At 41.3% G+C, this 23,362-nt stretch overlaps 1 protein-coding gene across 2 annotated transcripts; it reads right to left on the reverse strand.

Annotated features, from left to right (window-relative positions):
* Positions 1-1,182: 1,182 nt before the first annotated feature.
* On the reverse strand, positions 1,183-23,362 carry palm1b (paralemmin 1b). 2 transcript variants are annotated; one of them, XM_086049969.1, is made up of 7 exons: positions 23,309-23,362; positions 21,185-21,741; positions 10,090-10,132; positions 9,075-9,155; positions 3,935-4,050; positions 2,804-2,874; positions 1,183-1,744 (listed from the first exon to the last, which is right to left on the reverse strand). In XM_086049969.1, exons 3-7 carry the CDS (start codon positions 10,129-10,131, stop codon positions 1,383-1,385), a joined length of 672 nt encoding a protein of 223 aa, XP_085906095.1. In that variant the 5' UTR covers position 10,132; positions 21,185-21,741; positions 23,309-23,362; the 3' UTR covers positions 1,183-1,382. The 2 variants fall into 2 exon arrangements, with proteins under 2 accessions (XP_085906095.1, XP_085906096.1); XM_086049970.1 differs by lacking the exon at positions 23,309-23,362 and adding an exon at positions 23,169-23,187.

Genomic DNA, 23,362 nt, shown 5'->3' on the forward strand with positions numbered 1-23,362 from the left:
AACCCCAAAAAACAAAAACACATTGGTTGTTAATCTAAACTACAGCGAAAGCATAAACAATGAAATATGGCATAAGCAGAACAATTGCCGACCGTTGAGGCTATCTTCTTTAAAGTGGGAGTTTGCAATTTTCAAAAACCAAACAAAACACTTTGTTGGGCCATATTTGTTAAAACAGTCATTCTGACTTATTGAGTCATTAGTACATGAGTAAATATGATCTGTGAAAAAATAATCAGCCACATCTTGCGCCATTAATTTGATACACAAGAAACCACAGCAGAGAAAAAACAACCAACCAGTCTTTTTTAACTACAAACTCCTCCTTTAAATGAATGGGGGCGAAGCATCAGCTCAGCCACACTAAACACTATGTAACGTTTTCATTGAATTAATTTGTTTGTATTGTTACTTGTTGACACTTGGTGGAGTTACTTACAATGCGGTTTCACATGTTCCGTGGATGTAAACACAGCCATATCGGATATGTGTCATTTGAAATATACTGTACATGGAAATGTACAGATATGCATTCAATTGGGCACTTGGACCTGCAGCATAAATCCTACTCAAGTTAGTCAAAGAAGGCGCAGGTTAATGATACAAAGCTTACATGCAAGTTAATGGTGGTGGCCGTGATGGATTACACACAGAACCGCAAAAAACAAATAAATACACTGTATAAAACATAATTTCATATCAATATATTAAAATACTATTCAAAATAATATCTTGGACAATATTGCAATATGAAATTGGCTGATAAATAGTTAGCTAGGCCTACACAGAGATATATATTCCGAAGCATCTGTGTCTTATCTGGACTATGAATGACTTTTTTTTTCTTTTTTTTTTTAAATGTAATTTTATTTTATTTTTTAGGTTTCCAGGTTTCCCTCCCCCCTCTTCGAGGGGGTAGTGGTACAATCCAGAGAGCTAGCTATTTCCTCCCTTTCCAACAATAACAACAAACAGTACAGTACACAGTCCCATAATCATAATAATAACAATAACAAAGATATACTGAATGCAATAGACAGAAAAATAGAAAAATATCAATAGAAATCAAAACTCAAATACAAGTGAAGTAGGCCGAGTACTTAGAAGTCTTTGTGGTTATTTTGTTGTTGTTGTTTGTTGGAGCTGGAGCTTGTTTTGGCTCTCGAAGTTGGTAAATTGGCATTGTCCAGTCCTGACGCACGCGCACACAAACAGACACACACACACACACACACACACAATTCATACATTCCGAACACACCCTCTGCGCGCACACACACACACACACGCACACAAAGCTAAAGTACACATTTGCAAACAGACACATGCATTGGCGCACAAGCCTGCGCGTTCACACGGGCATCCTCACACGCACGCACAGCTCACATGACCACGCAGCACTTGCAGTTTTGTTTCTTCTCCTTCTCCTCCAGCCCTTCGGCCTTTTCCTTCTCCGCCATGCTCCCGTTGGGCGGCGCCTGGTCCTCCGTGGCCGCGTCCCCGGCCCCCGCCGCCAGCGTGGCCTCCCCGTCCTCGATCATCACGAACTCGGCCTTCACGTTGCCGTCGGCGCCGTCGGCCCCAGTTGCCGTGCGGCCCTCCTGCTCTTCCTCCACCGTCTTGTAGCCCATGAAGACTAGCGTGACGGGGTTGTCGGCGCTGGCCTGCTCGGGGCTGGGGCCCAACAGCTTGGCCTCCATCCCGGCCACCTCTCTCTTTGGGGTCTGCACGACGCCGTTCTCTCCTAAGGGGGGCGGCAGAGAAAACAAATCGGGGAGGAGAGAAGAAATACTGTTATGTTGCAGATCCACCGGCTGCTATAAGATGAAAGAAAACGCTACAATTGAAACATTTTCATTTTGAAATCAAACAAAAAGAGTCTATCAATATACACAATCTTTCGGGTTGATTTTAATTGATGTATTCAGCACCGCTGTATGTACATACAAAGAAGAAAGATCAATCCGTTGTTTGAGACTTGTAGTTTACTTTACTTTATTACACAATACTTGGTGACTTTTTTTTTTTTTTAATCTTGCACTCGGAAAAAATACGAGATATAATTAAAAACTAAAACTAATAAAAGTAAAAGTAAATAAAAATTAAAATGAAGCATTGTTGAAAATAACTAATATAAAACAATAAACCTGCTCTAAAAACTAATTTAAACAATAGGGACTGGGCACGCAAATATTGAAAATACGTATAAAATTACAATAAGCGTTTTCCATAAAAAACAAACTCCCCCCACTCCCAAAAAAAAAAAAAATACAATTTTTAAATGTTGGCATTACTCTACGGTTGTACGGGAGTTTACTTTATTACACAATACTAAATAAGTAGCTTATATTTACAAATACTCCTTGAATAACAAAAACTAAAAATAATAATAAAAATAACAAAACCTAATCATTGCACCATGAAGCATTTAACAAAAAAAATCAATTAATAAAACCAAACAAACAAACTCTAAAATCTTAAACTAACTGGATTTAAAACACAATTGTCAAAACGAAATAAAAACTAACTGTAATGAAAAATCCCAAACTATTGTAATCCTGCTAAGTATATTTCAGCATCTTTACTAATTTAGTTTTATTTACGTACAGGAGTTGAATCAACACTTCTGTATTTTAGTATTTTGTACACAATTATCAGTACTTCTATTTAAGTACAGCGTACTGCTACTTTTGCCACTTTCACCAGTGGCCTTTAATAGCTCCCGCTCTGTCTCGGGGAGCCGCATGAGGAAGTTGCTATGGTTTCCGCTCTAATTGTGTGTCGCTGTGGCAACCCGATGTACCTCCATTTTCTTTGGCCACACCCTTATTGGCTGGCACTCCTGTCTCCAGTTCTTCAATCTCCTGCTCCAGCCTGTCTCACAACACACACATACCCACACATTGTTTACAAATATGAACAGCGTGTGTACACTTATTCCTGAAAATTACCGAAAACGATTGCCTTAATATGCCATTTTTTTGTGTTATTCCCATCCAGAAGAATTATAGAGACACATCCAGACTATATGAATTGGACTAAGTTGGAAAACTTTCATTAATTTCATTAGTTCAATTCAAAAAGTGAAATTCATGTAGTCTATTATATAGCTTTACTACATGTTTGTTTTTCGAAATTTTAAGAGCTTTAACTGACTTTGCGGCTGCGTAGCTTTATTGCGAGGCCTGCATTTCTCTGGGTTAGTTAATTAATAGGATAACATAGTCCCACACACACAAAAAAGACAATGCTGTCCCAAAATAATGAACACCCTGGCCAATGTTTACATTTTTGGTGAATTTGTATATTTTTAGCTTGTGTCAATAGCAAAACGGTACAAATATTTGCCCTTTTCATCATTTTGACGAAAAATTCCATGTTCTTCTCGATAAATTAGAATATTAAAGAAGAGTTAATTTGATTCAACTGAAAAAGAGAAAAATCATGCAATAGTTTTGACCGTTTGTGTTTGAATATCACACAGCCACATAGAGGCTAATCATTGTTGATGTTAGCATTAGCCTTAAGCTAGCAGACTTAGGCTGTGCAGTTTCAACTGTGTGTTGTGTCAGTAAAGAGATCGTCATATGGTGCAAGTATTTTCCCTGGTCATCATTTTGGTGAAAAGTTCAAAGTGCTTCTCAGTACCTTAGAATATCGTAGAAAAGTTCATTTGGTTCAATTGAAAAAGTGAAAATCATCTATAGATACATTATTTTTGACCATTTGTTTATATATTCTTTGCTGGTTAAAAGGTTACATCGATGCTAATCATTGCTTATGCTAACATTAGCCTTAAGCTAGCAGACTGAAGGTTAAGCGTGTACTGTTTGAACTTTTAGTTGTGCGAGTTGCTACATAATCAAATGTAAAGATCTTGCAAGCCAATCTATAGCAAGTACAACATAACACAAAAAAAACTGCTCCCCCTGACCTGAGAATGACTTGCTCCAGGATTTTGGTCTTCACCTCCTCCTCCTGCAGACGCTTCTGCGTCTCCTCCTCAGCCGGAGCTCCGTCTAACAACCAGCGCTCCCTCAGAGCCTTGGACTGCAGGAACAAAAGGGAATAATCATGATCGAAAAATGTTAGACGTATTCAGAATTTTACATTTAAGGTGCTAGAAAGTTGATGTCTTAATTTAGAGGCCTAATTTTTTCATCAACAAAATTCAGATTCTGAGCAAGAAGAGACATTTGGTAATGATCATACTGATTCTGGACAAAGTGAGGAAGAAAATCATATGCGCGTACTAATGTTGGACTACTTGACAAGGAGCGGTTTTAAACCTACTCTTTTACTGCTACTATCATTCCATCTTCAGATCACTGTTGCTTGCAAACATAATTACGAGAAAGGTCTTTACGGCCAATTAGAGCTCACTAGCTATGACGAGATAAAAAAACAAAAACACGCTTCCCTCATTAAACGTCTTTACCGCTATCATGCTGTTATCTTAACTCGCCGTGCAATTGTGGCCGTGCTGCAGATACCAAAACAAATACTTGTTATGGCTGTGAGGTATTAATATAAACCACGGTGGGCCTTTTTCTGCAGCTGTTCCATCAGGAAGTGACACGTAGGCGACCTCTAGAGGCCACGCGCAAAAGCAGCTGGGAACGTTTTCCAACCCCGCCGGGACAAAAAAATGTGGACTTGTGAATTCCTCAGCTGTGATGCAAAAATAATTTGGACAGTTCCTGTTTCTTTTCCTCTGACTCTGTTTCCTGCCCTCTTGCATGCGTTAGGCAGTTCGTCAACTTTTGGGGGAAGGTGTAGTGTGTTAAACTAAGCTGTAAATGTCAAAGTGGATCCTCGCAGTTTCTTATCAGGAGCTTTTTAATCTGTGGAAGTGCTTTTCTTTCAATGTTCCCAGGGAGTGTAGCGGTGTACACACGCACACACACACACAGCTATATAGCATGCAAGACGTCAAGTATGAGAGGTTGACATAAATCAAGATTACCTCTCACAAACACGACTAAAACATTCTCATATACTGTACACCGAAACGCTCTCATGCCCACTACTGAAATCCTCGAATAGATTTCACATTTCACACATCATACTGAAATACGGTCATATACTGAAATAAGCATTTCAGAAGTGTGTATGAGAGCATTTTACTAGTTAATGTGAGCAAAAAAAAATCTGAGGGTTTCTGGGTAAATGAGTAATGTGAGTGTGTTTCAGTAGTTTGACAGCATTTTCACAGTGTGTGAGAGAGTTTTAGTAGTTGTGGGAGTGTTTTAGTTGTGCGTGCATGAGCAAAATCACTTTTCGTAGAGCGTCAGTCGTGTATCGAGAGCGTTTCAGCAATGCCTGTGAGAGCATTTCAGATGCATGTGAGAACATTTCAGTGGTTTGTAATTGTGAGAGCATTTCTGTAGGGGCTGATAGCATTTCTGCCATGTGCGTGAGACCAATTCAGTAGTGTGTGGGACCGTGTCTGTAGTGTGCGATAGCATTTTAGTAGTGTGTGAGAGTGTTTCGGTAGTGTCTATGAGAGTAATCCTGCAGAAAGTGTATGAGCCTTTAAGAAGTGTGAGTTTCGATAGCGTGTAGCCACATTTCAGTAGAGTGTGTGAGTGCATTTCAGTAGTGTGTGTGATTGCGTTTCAGTAGAGTGCGAGTGAGAGTGTTTCAGTAGTGTGTATGAGAGTATTCCTGCAGAAAGTGTATGAGCCTTTAAGAAGTGTGTGAGTTTTGATAGCGTGTAGCCACATTTCAGTAGAGGGTGTGAGAGCATTTCAGTAGTGAGTGTGATAGTGTTTCAGTAGAGTATGAGAGCATTTCAGTTGGCTGTGAGAGGTCATTTTGAATTATAATTATGTCGCACTAACATAGAAAGACAAAACACACACACACACTGTAATTCAACACCCTTCCTCCGCCAGACCTGCACTGAATCTAAAAAACTCGCTTTACTCTCTCTCTCTCTCTCTCTCTCTCTCTCTCTCTCTCTCTCGCTGCTGTCTCAATCCCGCCACACCCTACCCCGGCAACAGATGACATCATGTAATGTACTTCCACACACACATACAAGCACACGCGCGCGTCCAACGGCGGGGTCGTAAAGTTATGTGTCTCTCCATTGTTGTGCGGCGTAAAAAGCTGCAAACCTAGCAGACAAAGGGCGGAACTGTCACACACGCACACGAGCACACACACACACATATATATACACACACACACCAACATCTCCGGGGACATTAATTAGACTCGCTGTCATTTCAGGGAAGAGTTTACCACGATCAAAAGACTAGATGCACAAGAATACGTCTCCATTAAAATACGGTTGCTGTGCAAAGTAAGCCATATTCGTTGATGATGTCATTTCACTAGTGATGTCCCGACAAATAGTAACACTCCTAAAATGGCTTATGCTAAGCTAACCAGCAGACATGGACTGATATACTGTGTATGGACGTTAGCTCATCTCCGCTCCTCACGGAGGATAAATAATGTATGACCGGGTGCTGTTTTATTGAATGTCTAAATGTGTTAATGCACTGTTTGCAGTCAAATGCCGGTTACTTAAAACATTCCCATTATGTGTTAGCATTAGCATTAAGATAGCATACTAACGGCAAAGCTATGTGGTTGTTTTAAAATACTGCTGTTTGCTATCATCATACGCCAAAGATAGATGAAAACATACACACAATTTGCCAGATTTTTTTTTTAATGCAATTAAGTGAAGTTGGATACGCAGTCATAGGGACTCACTACACTAATGCAATTTAAAAAACACAAGCCATATGAGGAGAGGCATTTTTTGCATGATGTATTTTTAATGATGTCTCATGAACATGATTTCCTTAACAAAAACAGTAAGACTCGCATTCATATTTAAGAGATGGCAAGCTATATATTTTATGCTAAGCTAATCAGTAGGTGGTTGCAGCCTTATATTCACTGACACACACACTACGGCAATTAAATCATTAAACATAAGCTTTTACTCATGATTTATGAAAAATGGTTTTGACATATCAGATATTTTATATTTCTCCTACTTTTGACAATGAAAAAGAACAAAATTAGTCCCACATTTAATTAAAGAAATTCAACTAAGTTGTCAAACAAGCCGATTGAGTGGGCCCTAGTGTATGTATTTTAGGGGTCGCAAACGCCCCCCCCCCCACTCGATAGAGCACCTTGGAAAATTGGAAAAAAATAGCTCCCGATACCAGTTTGACCAACTCATAGGAAAATTGGTTGTCCATGTCGTATATCATGATACACAAAACTGAACAGGAAGTCGGCCATTTTGGTTTGAAGTAGCCATTTCTTGGCGTGTCCTCACTGTACCACTGCAGTTATTATTTAGGTTATTCTTTCATCTTTTGTAATGGACACACCAATTAAATTGTATGGAATACCGCGTATTTGCCATTTACCGATCGCGAATTGGATTTAAAAAGAAATCAACTGTTATTGGCTGAAAAACGCAGTGCTGTTTCTGTGCTCACGCGATCTGCATCTCGGTCCCAAGGAAACAATTCAAAGTGATTAGAAGAGCTTCATTTGGACAAAACTAGTCCTTTGCCGCCGATTTGTGACTTCTGATGGCAATCATCCCCTTTTTGGAGGGTCAACAGGACTTTTTAAATGAGATGCCAGGCTATCAAGACTTGCTGCGGCTAGCACAAATTTCTTTTGATTGTCGTGTTTGATAACACTTTCTATGCGTGTGTGTCTGTGAGGCGTTTCCTGTTGGTGGGAGTGGGACAAAGCTGCGTTTCCTCTGCCAAAGCCGACTGCATTGTCTGAGGCTTGCGCGTTCCCTCACAATGAGATACACAATGACCGCACACACGAACGCGATAAGAGACGCGTTCTGAAAATAGATGAACTCGTGTCACACACACGCTCGCTGCCATCTTTGTGTTCTTAGCAAGTAGGAGGGATGTAATGAAGTACAAATACGCGGCCACTGTACTTTAAGATTGGTCATGTATCTGTACTTCACGCGATTCTTTTTATTGACGTTTTACTTTTACTCGCTGCGTTTGAAAACACCTGTACCTGCTCGCGCTGTGAACCTCACGTCATTTGCAATGCGAGCCCGAGGGCAGTCCACCAACGTAATATTAATCAAAATACCGTGTATAGACTAGCGGGGGCGCGTCGAACGTAATAATGCAAAGAAAGGTTTTGCCTTGAGCTCTCCTTTAAGTACAGGTGTAAAATAAGTACTTCTACTTTTACCACAGACCTTTTTTTTTATATCTAAGTATTTGTACTTCTAGTGAAGTACAGAGCGCAAGTAATTTTGTCACCTCTGCTTATCGGCAACCTCGCCAAACACCTTTGATAGCGTTGACGCGCGCACTGACAAAAGCCTTGCCTCTTGATATGACGAGTGTGTGAGGACGCCATCGCGTGTGTGTGTGTATACACAGCATGTGGGGGAGCTCCCGGTGTTATCTGACGTCCATTAGGAACATTCCGTAACAGTGGTCAGGGAGGCTCGCGCACGGGTTGAAGGAATTGCTGAGGCTGGGAGTCGGAGCCCCGGCTCACGCGAAGGGCGTCGTCGCCCGGGCGGCCTGCAGCGAGCTGGCGGCGTTTGTTTATCATCAACTTGGATTTAAGCGTTTTAAAGGTTCACAGCTCGGCGCGGCTTTTGCTTTTTTTTTTCCAGTTAAAGGGAGCCGCAATGGAGAAACGACTGTCAAAATAAATAAAGCGAACGATTGTTATTCTGCTCTAGGAGCGACATTTTGTTTTTTTTATGACAACCGTTTTACAAACTGGCTAATTGCATCAGAAAAAGCCTCCAAATTCTTTGTGTAATCCTTGTGGCAAAAAAGGCAACTATACAGGGAAGGAAAGGGCAGTGTCGACATGCCGGTATATCAAGGGAGCTGAAAGACATTATATTTTCACAGGACACCAAATGGATTCAATTAGTGATTCATTACATCCCTTTACATTGTACTGTACTCATTTCCTTCTGGCTTAGGCTGCCTTTCAAGCCGAAGGCGAAGTTCATTCATCCTGGATTTTTGTTTTGAAAACAATGAGGTGACTGTTTTATTTTTTGGTTTGGTTTTGTTGGAGCGCACCTTGAGATGTTGAAGTTGTCGTCGGTCATCGTCCAGCTGCCTCCTCTTGTTCTCAATCTCTGTCTGCTTCTTCCTTTTGTCCTACAACCGAACATTATTTGGGTGCATATTATGCTCACAAAATCCAAACAGACACAACAATGAAAAACTCAAATAATAGGCTTAAAATGATTCATCATTCATTTTCAAGCTATTTTGGCTGCGGTAAATGAATATCGGTAATAGCATTCAAAGCATGCAGCAACACACCCTTCACTTTTTCTGCAAGGGTGCCTCAGCTTTTAATATACATGAATTAAAATATGTTGAATTAAAGAGTAACATATTTTCAATTTCTGGCTTTTTTTTAAATGAATATCAGTTGAAGTATTGCCAAAGGATTTTCTTTGGGGGGGGGGTGCGCCTGAATTGATATGAAAAACGTCTGTGTGTCTACAAGAATTTCTGTGTGACTTTCAGTTCCTACTTCAACTTTTTAAAGCGTGAGTAATTACAAAATAAGGGAGTAATTGAGTGCATTAGCTTTGGAAAATTGATACTTCTTGTGCTAAAAAATGTATCAAATTTTTTTTAAGTTGAATTAAAAAACAACTCAGGTTTAACCCTTTTTTTTTTTTTAATTTCAAGCCAATTTTGGTTGTATTGAACGAACACTGGTCGAATTTGCCACAGGAGGTTCATTTAAAATGGGCTCCCATTCAAAGCATGCAGCAAAATTCACCCCCTTTACTGTTTTCTATTAATGAAATAAAAATTGTCAGTGTTGGATACCGAGTGTGTGTAAAAACAGAAAGTGTGTATGCGTGTGTCTTTCACATCTTTATTACATCCAGTAATATTTATCTTTCTTTCAAGTGCGGTATGTACAGAAATAACAAGTGAGGGGGAGTGCCAAAGTGCCTAAAGTAGCATTTGATGTCATGTAATGGTGCAAGGAGATGGGACATAAAAGGTTTTTGGGTTCAGTGTCGTCACGGAGAGCCAATAAGAAGTTCCGTGTTGCTTTTCTACTCACAGCGATGACCTGGAGCCTCTCCTCTTGCGACACCTCATCCATCCTAAAGGCGGAATAAAAGAGAGAGAGAGTGAGACGCAGGTCAAGCAAACGTTCGCTGACCTCAGCAATTGCACGTTGGCCGCCCATGACAACAAACTGTCAACAAGTTTGATACGCGTTGCTTTGCTTTGCTTTGGATTCTGTCCAGCGCAGGAGAGTCGGTGGAGGCATGCTAATATGCCAGCAGGAGATTCCTGCTCTACTTGTAATGATTTCCAGACAAGAGGAGTGAGACAGTAAGGGAAAGGGCTACTGCACAAAAAAAGGACGTCAGTAATACTAGGAAAGTGGTAGGATATAATTCTGTTTTCTTAGGTAGAAACACAAACAGATTTGATGACATTTAAGATGAAGCGTTCGCATCTAGCAGTAAATTCTCCAAGTCAGATTCCTAACCAACAAAAACAAATTAAAAAAAATGAATGAGGCAAATATACTGACATCTAACAGCTACATTCTTTATTTTTTAGGAAAATGCAACATGAATTGGTAAAATAATTATTTTAGGAAAAAATGAACAGGCTGGACCAGTGTTGTTTTCGTCAGCGATGACAATGATGAAATGATTTCGTTGACGCCCCCTTTTTTCTGACAAGCTTGTAGTTAGAATGTGACTCTACAATCGTTCTGTGATAAGCTTTCCACATACTGTAAATCTTGGTGCTAATAGGCTGCTACAATACAATCAATTCAATTCAATCTTTTCTTCAGTCTTCCTTAGGTAGCCCGCCCCGCCCCAAGTTTTCATCCCTATGGAGGAGGTTATTTGGCCAATACTGTATACACATGCAGACACTCGGAGAAACAAGACCGCCTTCTGCAGCGTGTCAACGAGCCACATCAGCGTCACACGGACACGAGCGCAATCATCTGATCGACCACCGCCCATGCAACTGTGCACACTCGCGCTGTCTCAATGCTTGCCTGTCCTGCCTTACATAAATGCTCCTGGTGTGGGAAAAGCATTCTGGCTCAGTGCTTCTCAACTTTTACTGAACCAAGGCACGTACGCTATTTGACCTGAGAAAATCTCCCGGCCGGCACACCGCCAAACAAAAATGTCACAAAAAGTATACGGAAGTAATTGACGATGTCATCTCAATTTATTAACGACAGTATATCCAGAGCTTGCATGTATCTGTGTTGTGTTTAGATGCTTGATAGAGTCAGTTGATTATGTTCAGTGTGCATAAAAAGTCAACACACCCCTGTTTCAAACACTAGCTTTTTGTGGTACAAAAAAAAATGAGAACAAGCTAATTCATTTCAAAAGGTTTTCCACAATTAATGTGACGAACTTACACAACTTAATTTATTTTATTTTATTTGATCTTTATGAGACATGGAAGTACAAATAAACCAAATAATATCTGACGATTTGTGTTAACCAACCACATTCAAACTCAGGCTTTTCAAGCAGGGATTTCCCTGACATCAGAAATTAGAAGAATAGAACATTTCCATTAATTTCATGCAATTTTAAGGGAAAATACTACATGTGTTTTGTGGGTGTGGCTTCATGAAAAAGGAATTCTAGAAACAGTGCAGCATTGCCAGAACAGTAATAACATGTAAGACATCAATCTCAGATAAACATGGATAACAGGAAGTGGTCCTGAGCAAACAAAGTCATATTTTGTCAATATGCGAAGGCAGGTGCATTGCAGGAGAGCTGACTAATGACTTGAGCCAATTCCCCTGATGAGTGCAGCCAATGCTCTTCCAGGAAGGAACACATTAAGGGCCCTCATAGAGCCCCACCAGCTCGCTACTAATAGCATCATTCCTCTGGCACCGCTATTCACTTTACACGAGGCGGACATTTCACCAAACACATCCGAATGAGACATAATCCCGCCAGAATAGTGCAAGATACTGCATTAAGTCAACAATGTCAATACCATGAAGGTGGTGACAGGTTTTCATTTAAAGCGTGTTCTTACAGTCTTCTGCCACTTGTGGGATTTCTAGCTGTGAGACACACTGTGTAGCTTGATTAATTCAGGATTTCACTGTGTAGTTATTTATGCTGCGCCGTCTGGATGGTAAAAAAAAGGCGGACAACAAAAAGATTATATTTAACTGGTACACCAACTGGACACCGTAACAGCCTGTGATCACCCACGCGCTAAAGTAGCCAGTAAACACTTCAATGCCTCAGCTGGGAAATACTGCGGGAACCATGTGGGAGGATTTTTTTTCTTTTTTTAATTCATTCGAAAAACAACAACAACGAGGGACGCTATTAAACCAATCAACCTGCAAAGCATTTTAACACGACGAAAACGACAAGCGGCTACTTAACTTTTTAATTGGAGACTTGTGTATGAGAGGCAATCATCAGCTCAGCTCAGAGTGGCACTTTTGCAATCAAGCGGAGAAGACAAGTTCATTTGGAGTCAATTATGGTGGGATCAAAACAAATTATGTTTCCTCAAAATTGTTAAAGTCTTTAAAAGTGAAACCCTGTGAACACTTGCCGGGCACTTCATATTTTCCACATTTTGGAAAGCTGCAGCCTCATTTCCAAATAGTTTCAATAATTTTTTTTTTTACAGAGTCAAAATCAAAACTCAAGACTGATGTGAAAACAAACAAACAACATTACTGAGATGATATTTTATACTGTATGAAAACTTTTAAGCTTAATGGACCTTCTGGCTGAGGTACGCTGTAACGTAATTCATTTCTGGTTTCTGGTACTGTTTAGTGCTACTGAGTATAAGTTTCTCTCCATAGTCTATTTTGTTGTTCAAAAGGTGGATATGCCTCTCTTTAACTCGGCTTTAGCCAGACTTCTGTGAAATGTACTGGATGACCCAAGGAGTTCATTCTGACGTTCCAACGATTTACCTATCAATCATAGCTTAATTTAGCAGTTAGCATGGCTTCCCCATCTTTCTTCGTCATCCCTTCATGAGAATGATACGGGTAAAAAGTGTACCTTTTTTGTCTGCCACAGAGGCCATGATTACAGACTTAGGAGCGACTCTGCAAAGTGTTTCGCTGCACTAGCTAGCCAGCTGAGCTCGTTGTTAGCTAGCTGGTGCGGCGCAAGTAGCACAGAGCTTGCCTTAAGCTTTGACGTTGCTCCACGTTAACGCATGTGTGACCAGCTCACCAAAGCTTTTTGGGAGCGACTTGACGGTTCAATTAGAAAAACGTAACTCTGTGATTGTCACTTTTGCTATTCAATGTGTTTTGATGAGGTGCAAAATGCTCATTTTGACTCGCAAACCGCGATGCGAAACCACTTATTTTACTTGTTTGTCCAAATGCTCAGTGGACCGATAACGAGACATATTTTAACCACTACTGCTTTACACGGTAAGCAAGGCAGCAAAAGTTGGCAACGAATGAATGCTTTATCCCACACATATACACAAGTAATAGAAGTGTCTGGCAGCGGAAAAAAGAAATGGTTCCACTACACAGAGTGAATGATGACAGTGAAATGACTCTTGACTTAATGACCCTCGCTCTGGATTTGAAGAGAAAGGAAACTAATCTCCAGTCCCCCCCTCTCACTTCTGGAGAAGCACTTTGCTCTCCGAGTCTCTGCTCTACACTTCCACGTCTTCCTTCCTTTCGGGCCTGACAAATAAAGACAACAATAGCCTTCCCTACATACACATACACATTCTCGTCCCAGGCCAACTACATATGCGGGTCAACGCATCCGACTGTCTGAAACATCAACAGCCAAAACTCGAGGAAGTCCGCCGAGGTTCAGTGTTAGCATTCGAAGAGGTCGGAGGGGGCCCCCTCAGAGATGGCCCATGAATAACGTCTCTAGTAGTTGTACGCAATAAAATGAAGTCATGTCTGTAGCTTACTGACATAACACAGGCTCAGCTGTACAACAAAATAAAACTAACATTAAGATCCTAGCCTGTACTGTCAGCATCATAAAAGGATTAATCATCACAGGCAATAACATAAAGAAGTTAATTCCGAGATTTGGTTCTAAATAAATGTTTGAATATGATTGCTAACAATGTGGTACTAATTGTGGTGATAGAGCGTTAAAATGTTTTCCACCATTTCTGTTTTCCAGATTTTTTTGTGGGCATGGCGAAAACGGCACCCAATGACACAATTTGGCGCCCGTTCACACTATCCAAGAAATTGAGTGCCTTTGTTCACATCAGTGTTTATCAACCACAATTCTGACGTTCAGCGAGCTAGCTAGCAGAGTAGCCAAAAATTGTACTCAAGCAAGAGTACACTTAAGAATTACATGACCCCGCCACAGGGAAAAAAAATTGTCTTCCAAATAATTATACAAGTGAGCATTCAGTTAAAAAAAACTACTCAAATACTGTGTAACTGGTGAGTAACTTTTGATTTTTTTTTTTTAATCCAAGCGCAAATGTCATATAGACAAAAATATGAAATAGGAATATGCAAATTCACAAATTAACCTACCATATAACTTGAACTAGAACAATTATGAATTAAGTCTTTAGTAGAATTAAAATAACCAATCAAATCTATCAAAAACAGACAAATAAAAGTAGCAAGGGAATAGGGTAAAAGGAAGTGTTTCTCCTTGACAAAAATACTCTGAATTAAAAGTACTCTGACAAGTACAATTTCTCCCAAAAGTTCATCTTCCCTTGTGATATTCGTGACGTGGCCACGTTAGAACGCCTCGTTGTCAGCTGTGAGTGCACGCATGCCACAGAAAGAAAGGGGGATCATGAAGCCTGCAGGCTATGTTTTAAATAATGGTTTACCATTCCCAGCTGAATTAAAAGTGTCAAAATAATATTGTACTATATAACCCCATGATAGTAAAACAAAGTAACTGATACTACAGTATATTGGAAGATGGTAAATTCATGGATTGACTTCAATCCCTCTCCATTGTGCTTCAGTGGAGGAACACACAGGAAAGTGAGTCAGGAAAAAAAAAGGCTGTAAAAAGATGCCCAGCGTGAGGCTTTTCATTGTTATTTTTGGCATTTGACTGTATGCTGTAAAATTTTATGTTCCGTGCCCCCCGTAGTCAGTTACAACTTTGTTAACGAAATCCATCTGGTTTTGATTTTCATAACAGCAGACGAAAGTCGTAACAAAAGTATTACACCATCAAAATGTACAGTTGTGATTAAAGTTATGGGATGATTGCGCCATAGGTCTAATGCGTGGACCACCGTTGACACCGAGGTCGGCTCTGACCATGTTGTCGTTCCACAATGTTGTGTGCTGTGGCGAGCTATGGGACTTATTCTGCCCAGTTTGCCTCAGAACCCAGGTAATGTGCAGACAATGTCTTTTAACGGGGATTAGCGTTCCAGTAGACGCAGTTACTCCACAATGTTGTGAATGACTATGTTTATATTGGCGGCTAAGGGATATAGCTCTGTGACTTATTAGCTCCGCCCAGTCTGCTTCAGAGCTTACTTTATGTAGAAACGACACCTCATAACGAGAGTTAACATTACAGTACACATGTGGTCACTCCACAATGTTGTATGCATCCATGTGCATACTCTGGGGCGCTCTGGGACATATTAGTTCCACACAGTCTGCCTTAGATATTACTCTATGTGGAGACACTGAGATCTTACTTTATGTAGAGACCTATGTTTTCTCCACAATACTGTGTGTGTCCATGTTTATATGTCTTATTAAGCTCACCTAGTCGGGCATTGATCTTATGTGGACACGTCTTAAAATGAGTTGGCGTTCCAGTAGCTGTGTGGTCACTCCACAATGTTGTGTGCATCCATATTAATGTTCCGAGGTGCTATGCAACTTATTAGTTCCGCCAAGTCCACCTCAGATTTTTATTTTTTTTAATGGCAATTAGAATTTAAACTCACTCTTTTAAACTCATTGTGGTCACTCCGCAATGTTGTGTGCCTCTATGTTTATGATCTGGGGAGTTACTGGATGTGACTTCTTTTTGATTTTATTTTTTTAATTAATTTTTTTATGATTTTTTAATTGTATTATATTATTTTATTCTTATTTTTTCCAGTCCGCCTTAAACTATACATTGTGCCTTCATCTGCGATTCAGGCGTTCCAGTATAATGGACACTCCACAATATTGCGTATTAAGTTGTTCAGCCGCGGATCTTCCCATTCTCACTGCATTTCTTCAACTGTACTTCCAGTTTATTTCTTCAAATAACCCCCTAGTAGTGAGTACCAACATGGTAGTCCTCTGGGTTGCATTAGTGTAATGGAGACGTTAACTCTTAGGGACAGAAATGGACTCCTACCCTAAAAGTGCAGCTAAAGACAAGTGCTTGTGTGGTCTTTTTAGACGATCAGCAATATCCTCATATAGGAAGCCCGATGCATTAACCAGACAAGCCCCTCCGACGCAAAGACGGGAAGCATTAGGTGCCTTCTTTTGGCACAATCCCAGAATCAAAAGTTCTCAAGAGGCTCGGGAATTGTTTATGTAGTTTGCGCCTTTCGCTCGGAATCGTGAATGTTTGTTTGTGTTGAACTGGGGTTACGTCCAGTTCAAAATCCCCCTTGGCTTTGCATCAATAGGCCTTTTGATAGAGGCCACGGGTGATCATCATGAGTACGCGCCAATGAATGTGAGCTGGGGGGGGGAATCGACTGGAGAAGATGAAACGACACTTTCCAGAAGACGCGGTATCTGGTGATGCTCTCTCGCTTCAATTTATGTCATGACAAAGCAGTTGGTGGTAGAGGGGGGAGGGAGCGTGAGGGGGTGGGTAATGTGTAACGTGACCATCCAGGAGAAAAAGAGATTAATAGAAACACTCCGCACAGAAAGCAACAAGGTGGGCCGCGTTGCATCATCTAATAATATCTCACATCTCTACTATACTATAAAATACTCCTTTCGCCCGGCCGAACGCTGTTGCCGTGGCGACGCGCCGCTTGCTAAGAAAATAACGCTGATTTTGATGGTTGAAACATTTGGGGGAACGTATGAGACTTTGCACACATATCATGTCTGACACAATAATCAATATTGAATTACTGTATGCCGCTGTCGAAGCTTCACTATATTCAACCCTCCCTATTTGCGGGAGTTAGAGACCTCGAATTGTAGAAATTTCCAAATGCTTGACATCCCCTTAAAAGCGTTCTTATATACAATAGTGCCAATTTCAGCAACTACCCTCAAATGTTTATAATGTGTTTGAAAACAAGTCTCCGAATTCCCTTGACAGGGTCTTTAGCTTGCGATTTAAAAGCGATCCGGACCATTCTCTGCATCATCTTAAGAAGTTTACCACCTTGCTTTCTCTGGCGCCAACCTGACAAGGAGACCTCGCCTGTCTGTCGAACGTCTACTGGAATCTTTCGTCACGCTGCTGTTTGCTATCAAGCTGGCTGGCTAGCAGCCAAGGCTAGCTGTGAGGGAGCAGAGTTTATGGGCGGCAACTTCGGGCGTTACAGAAAGAATACAAAAATATACGGATAGGCGCAAATAGGCATTTGTCAGTGAATAGTTTTCATTATATTCTCAGTAAAATTCACGGTTGTGAATCGGCTGGATTTGACTGGAATCCCAGAGGCTTTCACTTGCTACTTCATTACTGATCTGATAGCTAACAGCTGCATTGATGGTTTCTTAATGACAATGGGGGTCACTCATTTTTAATAGGAATATATATAATCACAGTAGAGCAAGGAGACACCCAATGTCCGTTAATAATGGCCGCCAACCGGCCAGGCTAAATATAGCACGCGTGGTCATTACGACCTGAAGTGGAGTTTTGTGCTTAACAGCACACTGACCGAATGTTCGAGAGTCCAATTTTGTCCCTCAAAGTACAAATGAGTTTTTGTTCACAATTTTAAAAAAATCTGAAGTATCTTAGTAACATGTACTCTCTGTAAATGTATGTATGTATAATTGTAGAATGCTTTAGACCCGCTGCACTGACATTAGCCTGTTTTGAGGGGTGTGGTCCTGTTTCATGAGAAGAATGCGAAGAATAGCTTTTGTTACCCTGACGACTAGGGAGAGTGCTTAAAGCTAGCCCAGAGTGCAAAGTGGTAAAAAACGAGCACCAGTAAGAGACAGTAAAAGCATGGATCGTACTTTCACCATATCGGCAACTTCACTGAACATTCGAGTGGGAGCCACTGAGCAGAAGATTTAACGCGGTTAGCTAATGCTAATCTAATAGCGCAGCTCTGCTAAGTTCCTGGCTTTGATGTCTACGGTCGCTTAAAAATGGCAGAGAAACTCGATGTGGGAGGACAGGATTATGTAAACTAGGTCAACTGCAATGTCATAATTGGACAAAGTTCAGAAATAAACACTTGCATTTTCACTCTTGGAGGCAGCACTTTGTTCACCAAGCCATGTATAGGCATGATGACATGAAAGTGTTTCAGATCGCGCCATCTGGCTTGAAAATGCCGCCTCTTTCCCCAAGCCTAGTTTCCGAGTCATGATGAGGAGTATGATGTAAATTAGCCCCACTGTGACATCACAATCTGGTAGAATGCAGACACATATTGGGAAATAGGCAGCTCACAAAAGATATACTTGGTTCAATTCCACACTTGATGGTTAGGCAGGTACCCCAGATACACAATTTGTAGACAGAAATGAAAAAGTCCATTCTTTTGTCCCCTCGGAGCTCACCTCAGCCTGACTATGCGAGGTCATTTCCTCCATCTCAACTGGTGGAATATGCATCCCGGAGTCTGCCAGCTCACTCTGTCACACATCATACACGAAAGCACAAAAGCGCACGAGGCCACCGAGTCAGACGGCGATCGGGCGGATGAGACGAGCGCCCGTCAGCTCCACCGAGAATCGCTGACGAGACACAAAGCGGCGCGAGCCACACGGGAGGCAAGCTGCACCTTTAAAGGAGACATTTTGCCTTTTAGGACGTTTTAAAACTGTTCTCGGGTGTCTTAATATCATGTCTGAGGCACAATTTCCTCATGCAGTGATCACGCCCCAAATATGTCTGGGTCAATGGCGAGCCTGGCTTTCTTTAGAATGACAACAAATACACACCACCAACAACAACATGGAGCCATCAGCTAAGTAACGCATCACTTCAACATAGTTCTCTGGCGCCTAAGCAATACTTTTATCTCCCGGCAATCCGGGACCACAACTACGTGGGGTTCACCGTGTAGATTCTTGCGGAGATGAGATGCAAATTAATGCTACTAAAACTGTAAGCTAATGCTAATCCGTGCAAACACTGCAGCTCATTTTACCAGTTGAGGATTCTGTATGTCCGCTTTAACTCATTCACTCATTCGTTTTCCACTGATGTACATTCAACAAGTGCATTTATCAACAGGTAAGCGGGTCTGTAAAATTCAAACTTCTACATAAATGGAACGACAAACAGATGCCTGTGGATGGATTGCATCGTACTGAATTTGAGACTAGCACCAGGCTGGTTACATCAAATTTGAAGAGGAGAAATGGAAGTCAGCCAAGTTTATGCACCTCACACTCAAACAGGGGGATTTATATATTGTATAACATTTACCTCATGTGTTACGGTAGTTAGTAGAAAGTGTGTCGGGGCGTTAAGATTAGATGACGCTGTTCGTGGAGTGAATGGCGAACACCATGTAAAAAAGTTACTGACATCAACTTGAGACACAAGGCTAGCAACGAGTTGTGTCTGACAGTCACGCTATTCAATGCAAGTTTTCAATAATTTTTTTTTTTTTACATCTGATTGCACATTGAATAGGATTTGGTACAATAGGAGCGATAATAACATACAATGCGCGGGCTGTAGGCAACCCAAAAATTAGAAACAGCTCTCACAGCAGTCGGGTGCAATGGGCGCATTTGTGTTTCCTCTTTCGCCTCTCATTGCTTCAAGTCTGCTCAACAAAAGACGTGTGCAGAGACAATAGCTGGAAGAGACACTTAAACAAGAAAAACAGGCACTTTTGTGTTGTCTACCGCACCTGCTGTGCGTTCACAATGCAATCACGGGGACGCTAACACAAACGGTTTGTTTACTGTTACAATCAGTCACGAGCAAAATGGTCTGTGTCCACGTGTCACTACCAGTATGTTGCCTCATTAGCTGGGTTATCGCAATTAAATAAACCAATCATGTTTGAAGCATTTATTAGTTTTTTAAAAAGTTTTATTTTATTTATTTATTTTTTTGTATGCGCAGTATTTGCAAGGGCAAGATAAAAAAAATGGTATAAAAAATTATTCTATAATAAAGTAAAGTAAAATTCTTAACTGACTGTTTGACCTTCCTTCTTTTGTACGGACATACAGCAATACAGAAACAAATACTTTTAAAAGGAATGCCGAAAGCTCAAATATGAAATTAACTGACAAAGACTAAAACGAAAGACGTTTTCGCTATGATTCTGGTAAGGTATATAAATGTGCTTTATCCTACCCTGCATTTACTTGAGGTATTTAAAAAAAATATATATATTTATCTCATTTTATTTTTGTACATGGGGGGACTTCCTTCTGCAGCCACAACATTGACGGTCCTAGGAGCTATGGCCACACCTATCGTACCGTACCGTACCGTACCGTACGCACAGTGGTGTACTGTACTGTAGCGACCTGAGCACAGCAGCATGGGAGTGGACGCACACACACACACACACACACAGAGATTCCAGACAGGGCTATGTCATGGCCAACACCGTGCGCCATATTGGAGCAAGCAGACTGCTCACATCACAACACAACACACACGCACTGGAAGAGGAAGCCAGTCAGCATCATCACCGGATTAAAATGAAAATAAAAATAAGAGGGATGAGGATGGCGGTGCTGATGCTGAGCCAAACACACGCACGCACACACACACACACACACACACACTCTCTCTCTCTCTCATCTTCTCTCAGCATCACAACAGATCGATATGACATGATGGAGCACTGGCGTAAACATGTCCGGTTACACCTGTCGGATGCACAAAAAAAACCCAACGAAAAACCCGCCAGAAATAAGAAATGTAACGGCACGCATGCTTGATTTGTCATTTTGCTCAAAATTGAATCATTTTTTCTCCCTGTGACTGCAGGCTACTGCTCACCACGAAGCAAAAAGAAGCAAAATCACGACTTACTCGGCTCCGGTGGCTGATCCGTTCCCCTTCTTCTTTTCACACACTCACCCCCCCCCAAAAAAAAAGAAAAAAAAAAAAAGAAATACAAGGAGAGAACACGCGTGGTGTTTAGTTCTCCCGCTCCTCCTTCCTCTTACAAGCCCCCCTCGTCCTCCTCCACCTCCTCCTCCTCCTCACCCTCCCTCCTCTTCTTCCTCGCCCTGGAGGTGATGCTGGTCGTCCGGGCGCGCGCGCGCGTCTCAGGCCGACTGTGGTGGCGACACCCCCGCGGCTCTGCGCCTCGACGCACTAGGCTGGGCTCCGAGCATGGGCGGCGGTTCGGAAGCAGGTTGTAATGTCGTTAGTGCGGCGGGAGGGAGGGAGGGAGGTGGGACGTATGGAGGGAGGGGTGGTGAAATGGAGATCCAAGGAGAGGAGGGAGGAGGGGGAGGAGATAAAACAGGGAGGGGGGGAGGGAGAGGGAGGGCTGGGGAGGGCCCTCGGAATAATAAGGCGTTTCTTATTATGCTCCTGTTGTGTTCATCCGAGAGAAGATTCGTGTCGGATCCACCGCAGCTCTGTTTGGACAACGAGAAAGGGGGAACAAATACATAAGTGTTGTTTAATTTGGGATTTGTCGCCCTCTAGTGCGTAAAAATCTCAAACACGCCTGTCAGTGTGACAGAGAAAACAGAACATCCATAATGCTATTTTATGGGGTTCATTTTCACGTAAAAGGACATTTTCTGGGATTATTTTCTTCATTGTGTTCTCACGGGCTCGAGCTCAAACGAGGAGAATTGCACCTGCATTGAAAATCCAGCAGAGGGAGCAAGAGTTCAAGAATGAACGTGCAACCGCTGCTGCTGCTATTCTGGGTTGGAAATATATTTTTAATGAAATCACCTTTTTTTTGGAGGGACCAGTTTTTGGCTTGCCATAAAGCCGTTTGAGCATTTAGTCAATATCCTTGATATCCAGCCAATGGCCCTTAATAGTAGTTTGCTCTTTTTTGAGACAATTCAGTACACTACACATAGATTCGAGTGGGTCGTATTAGTAACGTTTTTATTTCTCCCAAAACTAGTGCCACTTTTAGCCTACTAAACGCAATTACACCTTAGCGTGTTGCATTAGTAACAAACACATACTAGGCCCAGCTAGTAGGCGCGTGTCAGGCACTAGTAGCCTTGATGATTTTATGGAAAGACATTTGAGCACTTACTCAATCTGCACACTAGTAGCGTCGCATTGGCAAACTAGAGGGCCAAATACTGTCCCCTCCAAAAGTGCTTTCATTAACATTTGTATTCCCAGCTGTATGTATGTATGTTTGTATATACACACAGCTGGGCATTTTACTAAAAATTGAGCGTCCGTCATCTGTCAGCAGTGAGGGTACCCTATTCCCACATGTGTTTGGGTGTTTGTTACAATCCAATGAAACCAAGGTTGGACTTTTTGGCGTTGTTGTTAGGCACAATAGAGCACTGCTCACCACCAAAAAACAGTGGAGCATGGTGGTGGCAGCATCATGCTTTAGGGCGTTGTTTTTTTTTTTTTTTCTCCAGCTGGATCAGTGTTAGAATAAAATCGTATTGTATTAAAAATTGTATTAGAAAGCAAAAAAAAAAAAGAATGTCAGGAAAAGGTAGCTTAGAACAGCTGAACTTTATTTGGGGTTATTCGGTGGAACTTTAAATGGTGGCAGGTGTGTGCCGATTCTGTCCGTTTCGGCATGAGTTTGAATGCGATTGGTCGATTATGGACACAACCACATCAATCTCTGTTGTTTATTTTTACTTGCGCACTCAAAAGGATATGAAGAAATCAAAAGTTGTATAGCTCAAAAACAGTATTATTATTAACATTATTAATAGTGGAAAACGTGTTGAAATTACTGGATTGGCATGAATGAAAAAAATAAATTAAAAAAAACTGGCATCGCAACAGGGGTGTGTAGACTTTTTATATGTAGATAATTAGGCAACTCTAAAGTGCTGACCTTTTTTGTTTACGCCATCTGATGCGGGCAAAGCATGGTGTCATTTGAGGATCGAGGCCATTAAAAAGGGGGTGTGAGGGCCCATTCGTCGCCGCTTTAATCATTATTATCATTTATGTGTGTGTTTTTGCTTGACATACCTCAAGGGAGCAAAATTGCATGGCTCATATCCGACAGGAAAGCCTCATTTGAGC

The sequence above is a fragment of the Filicampus tigris genome, chromosome 13, assembly GCF_054856515.1.
Source record: "Filicampus tigris isolate MCC_2025a chromosome 13, RoL_Ftig_1.0, whole genome shotgun sequence".
Classification (NCBI taxonomy): Eukaryota; Metazoa; Chordata; class Actinopteri; order Syngnathiformes; family Syngnathidae; genus Filicampus; species Filicampus tigris.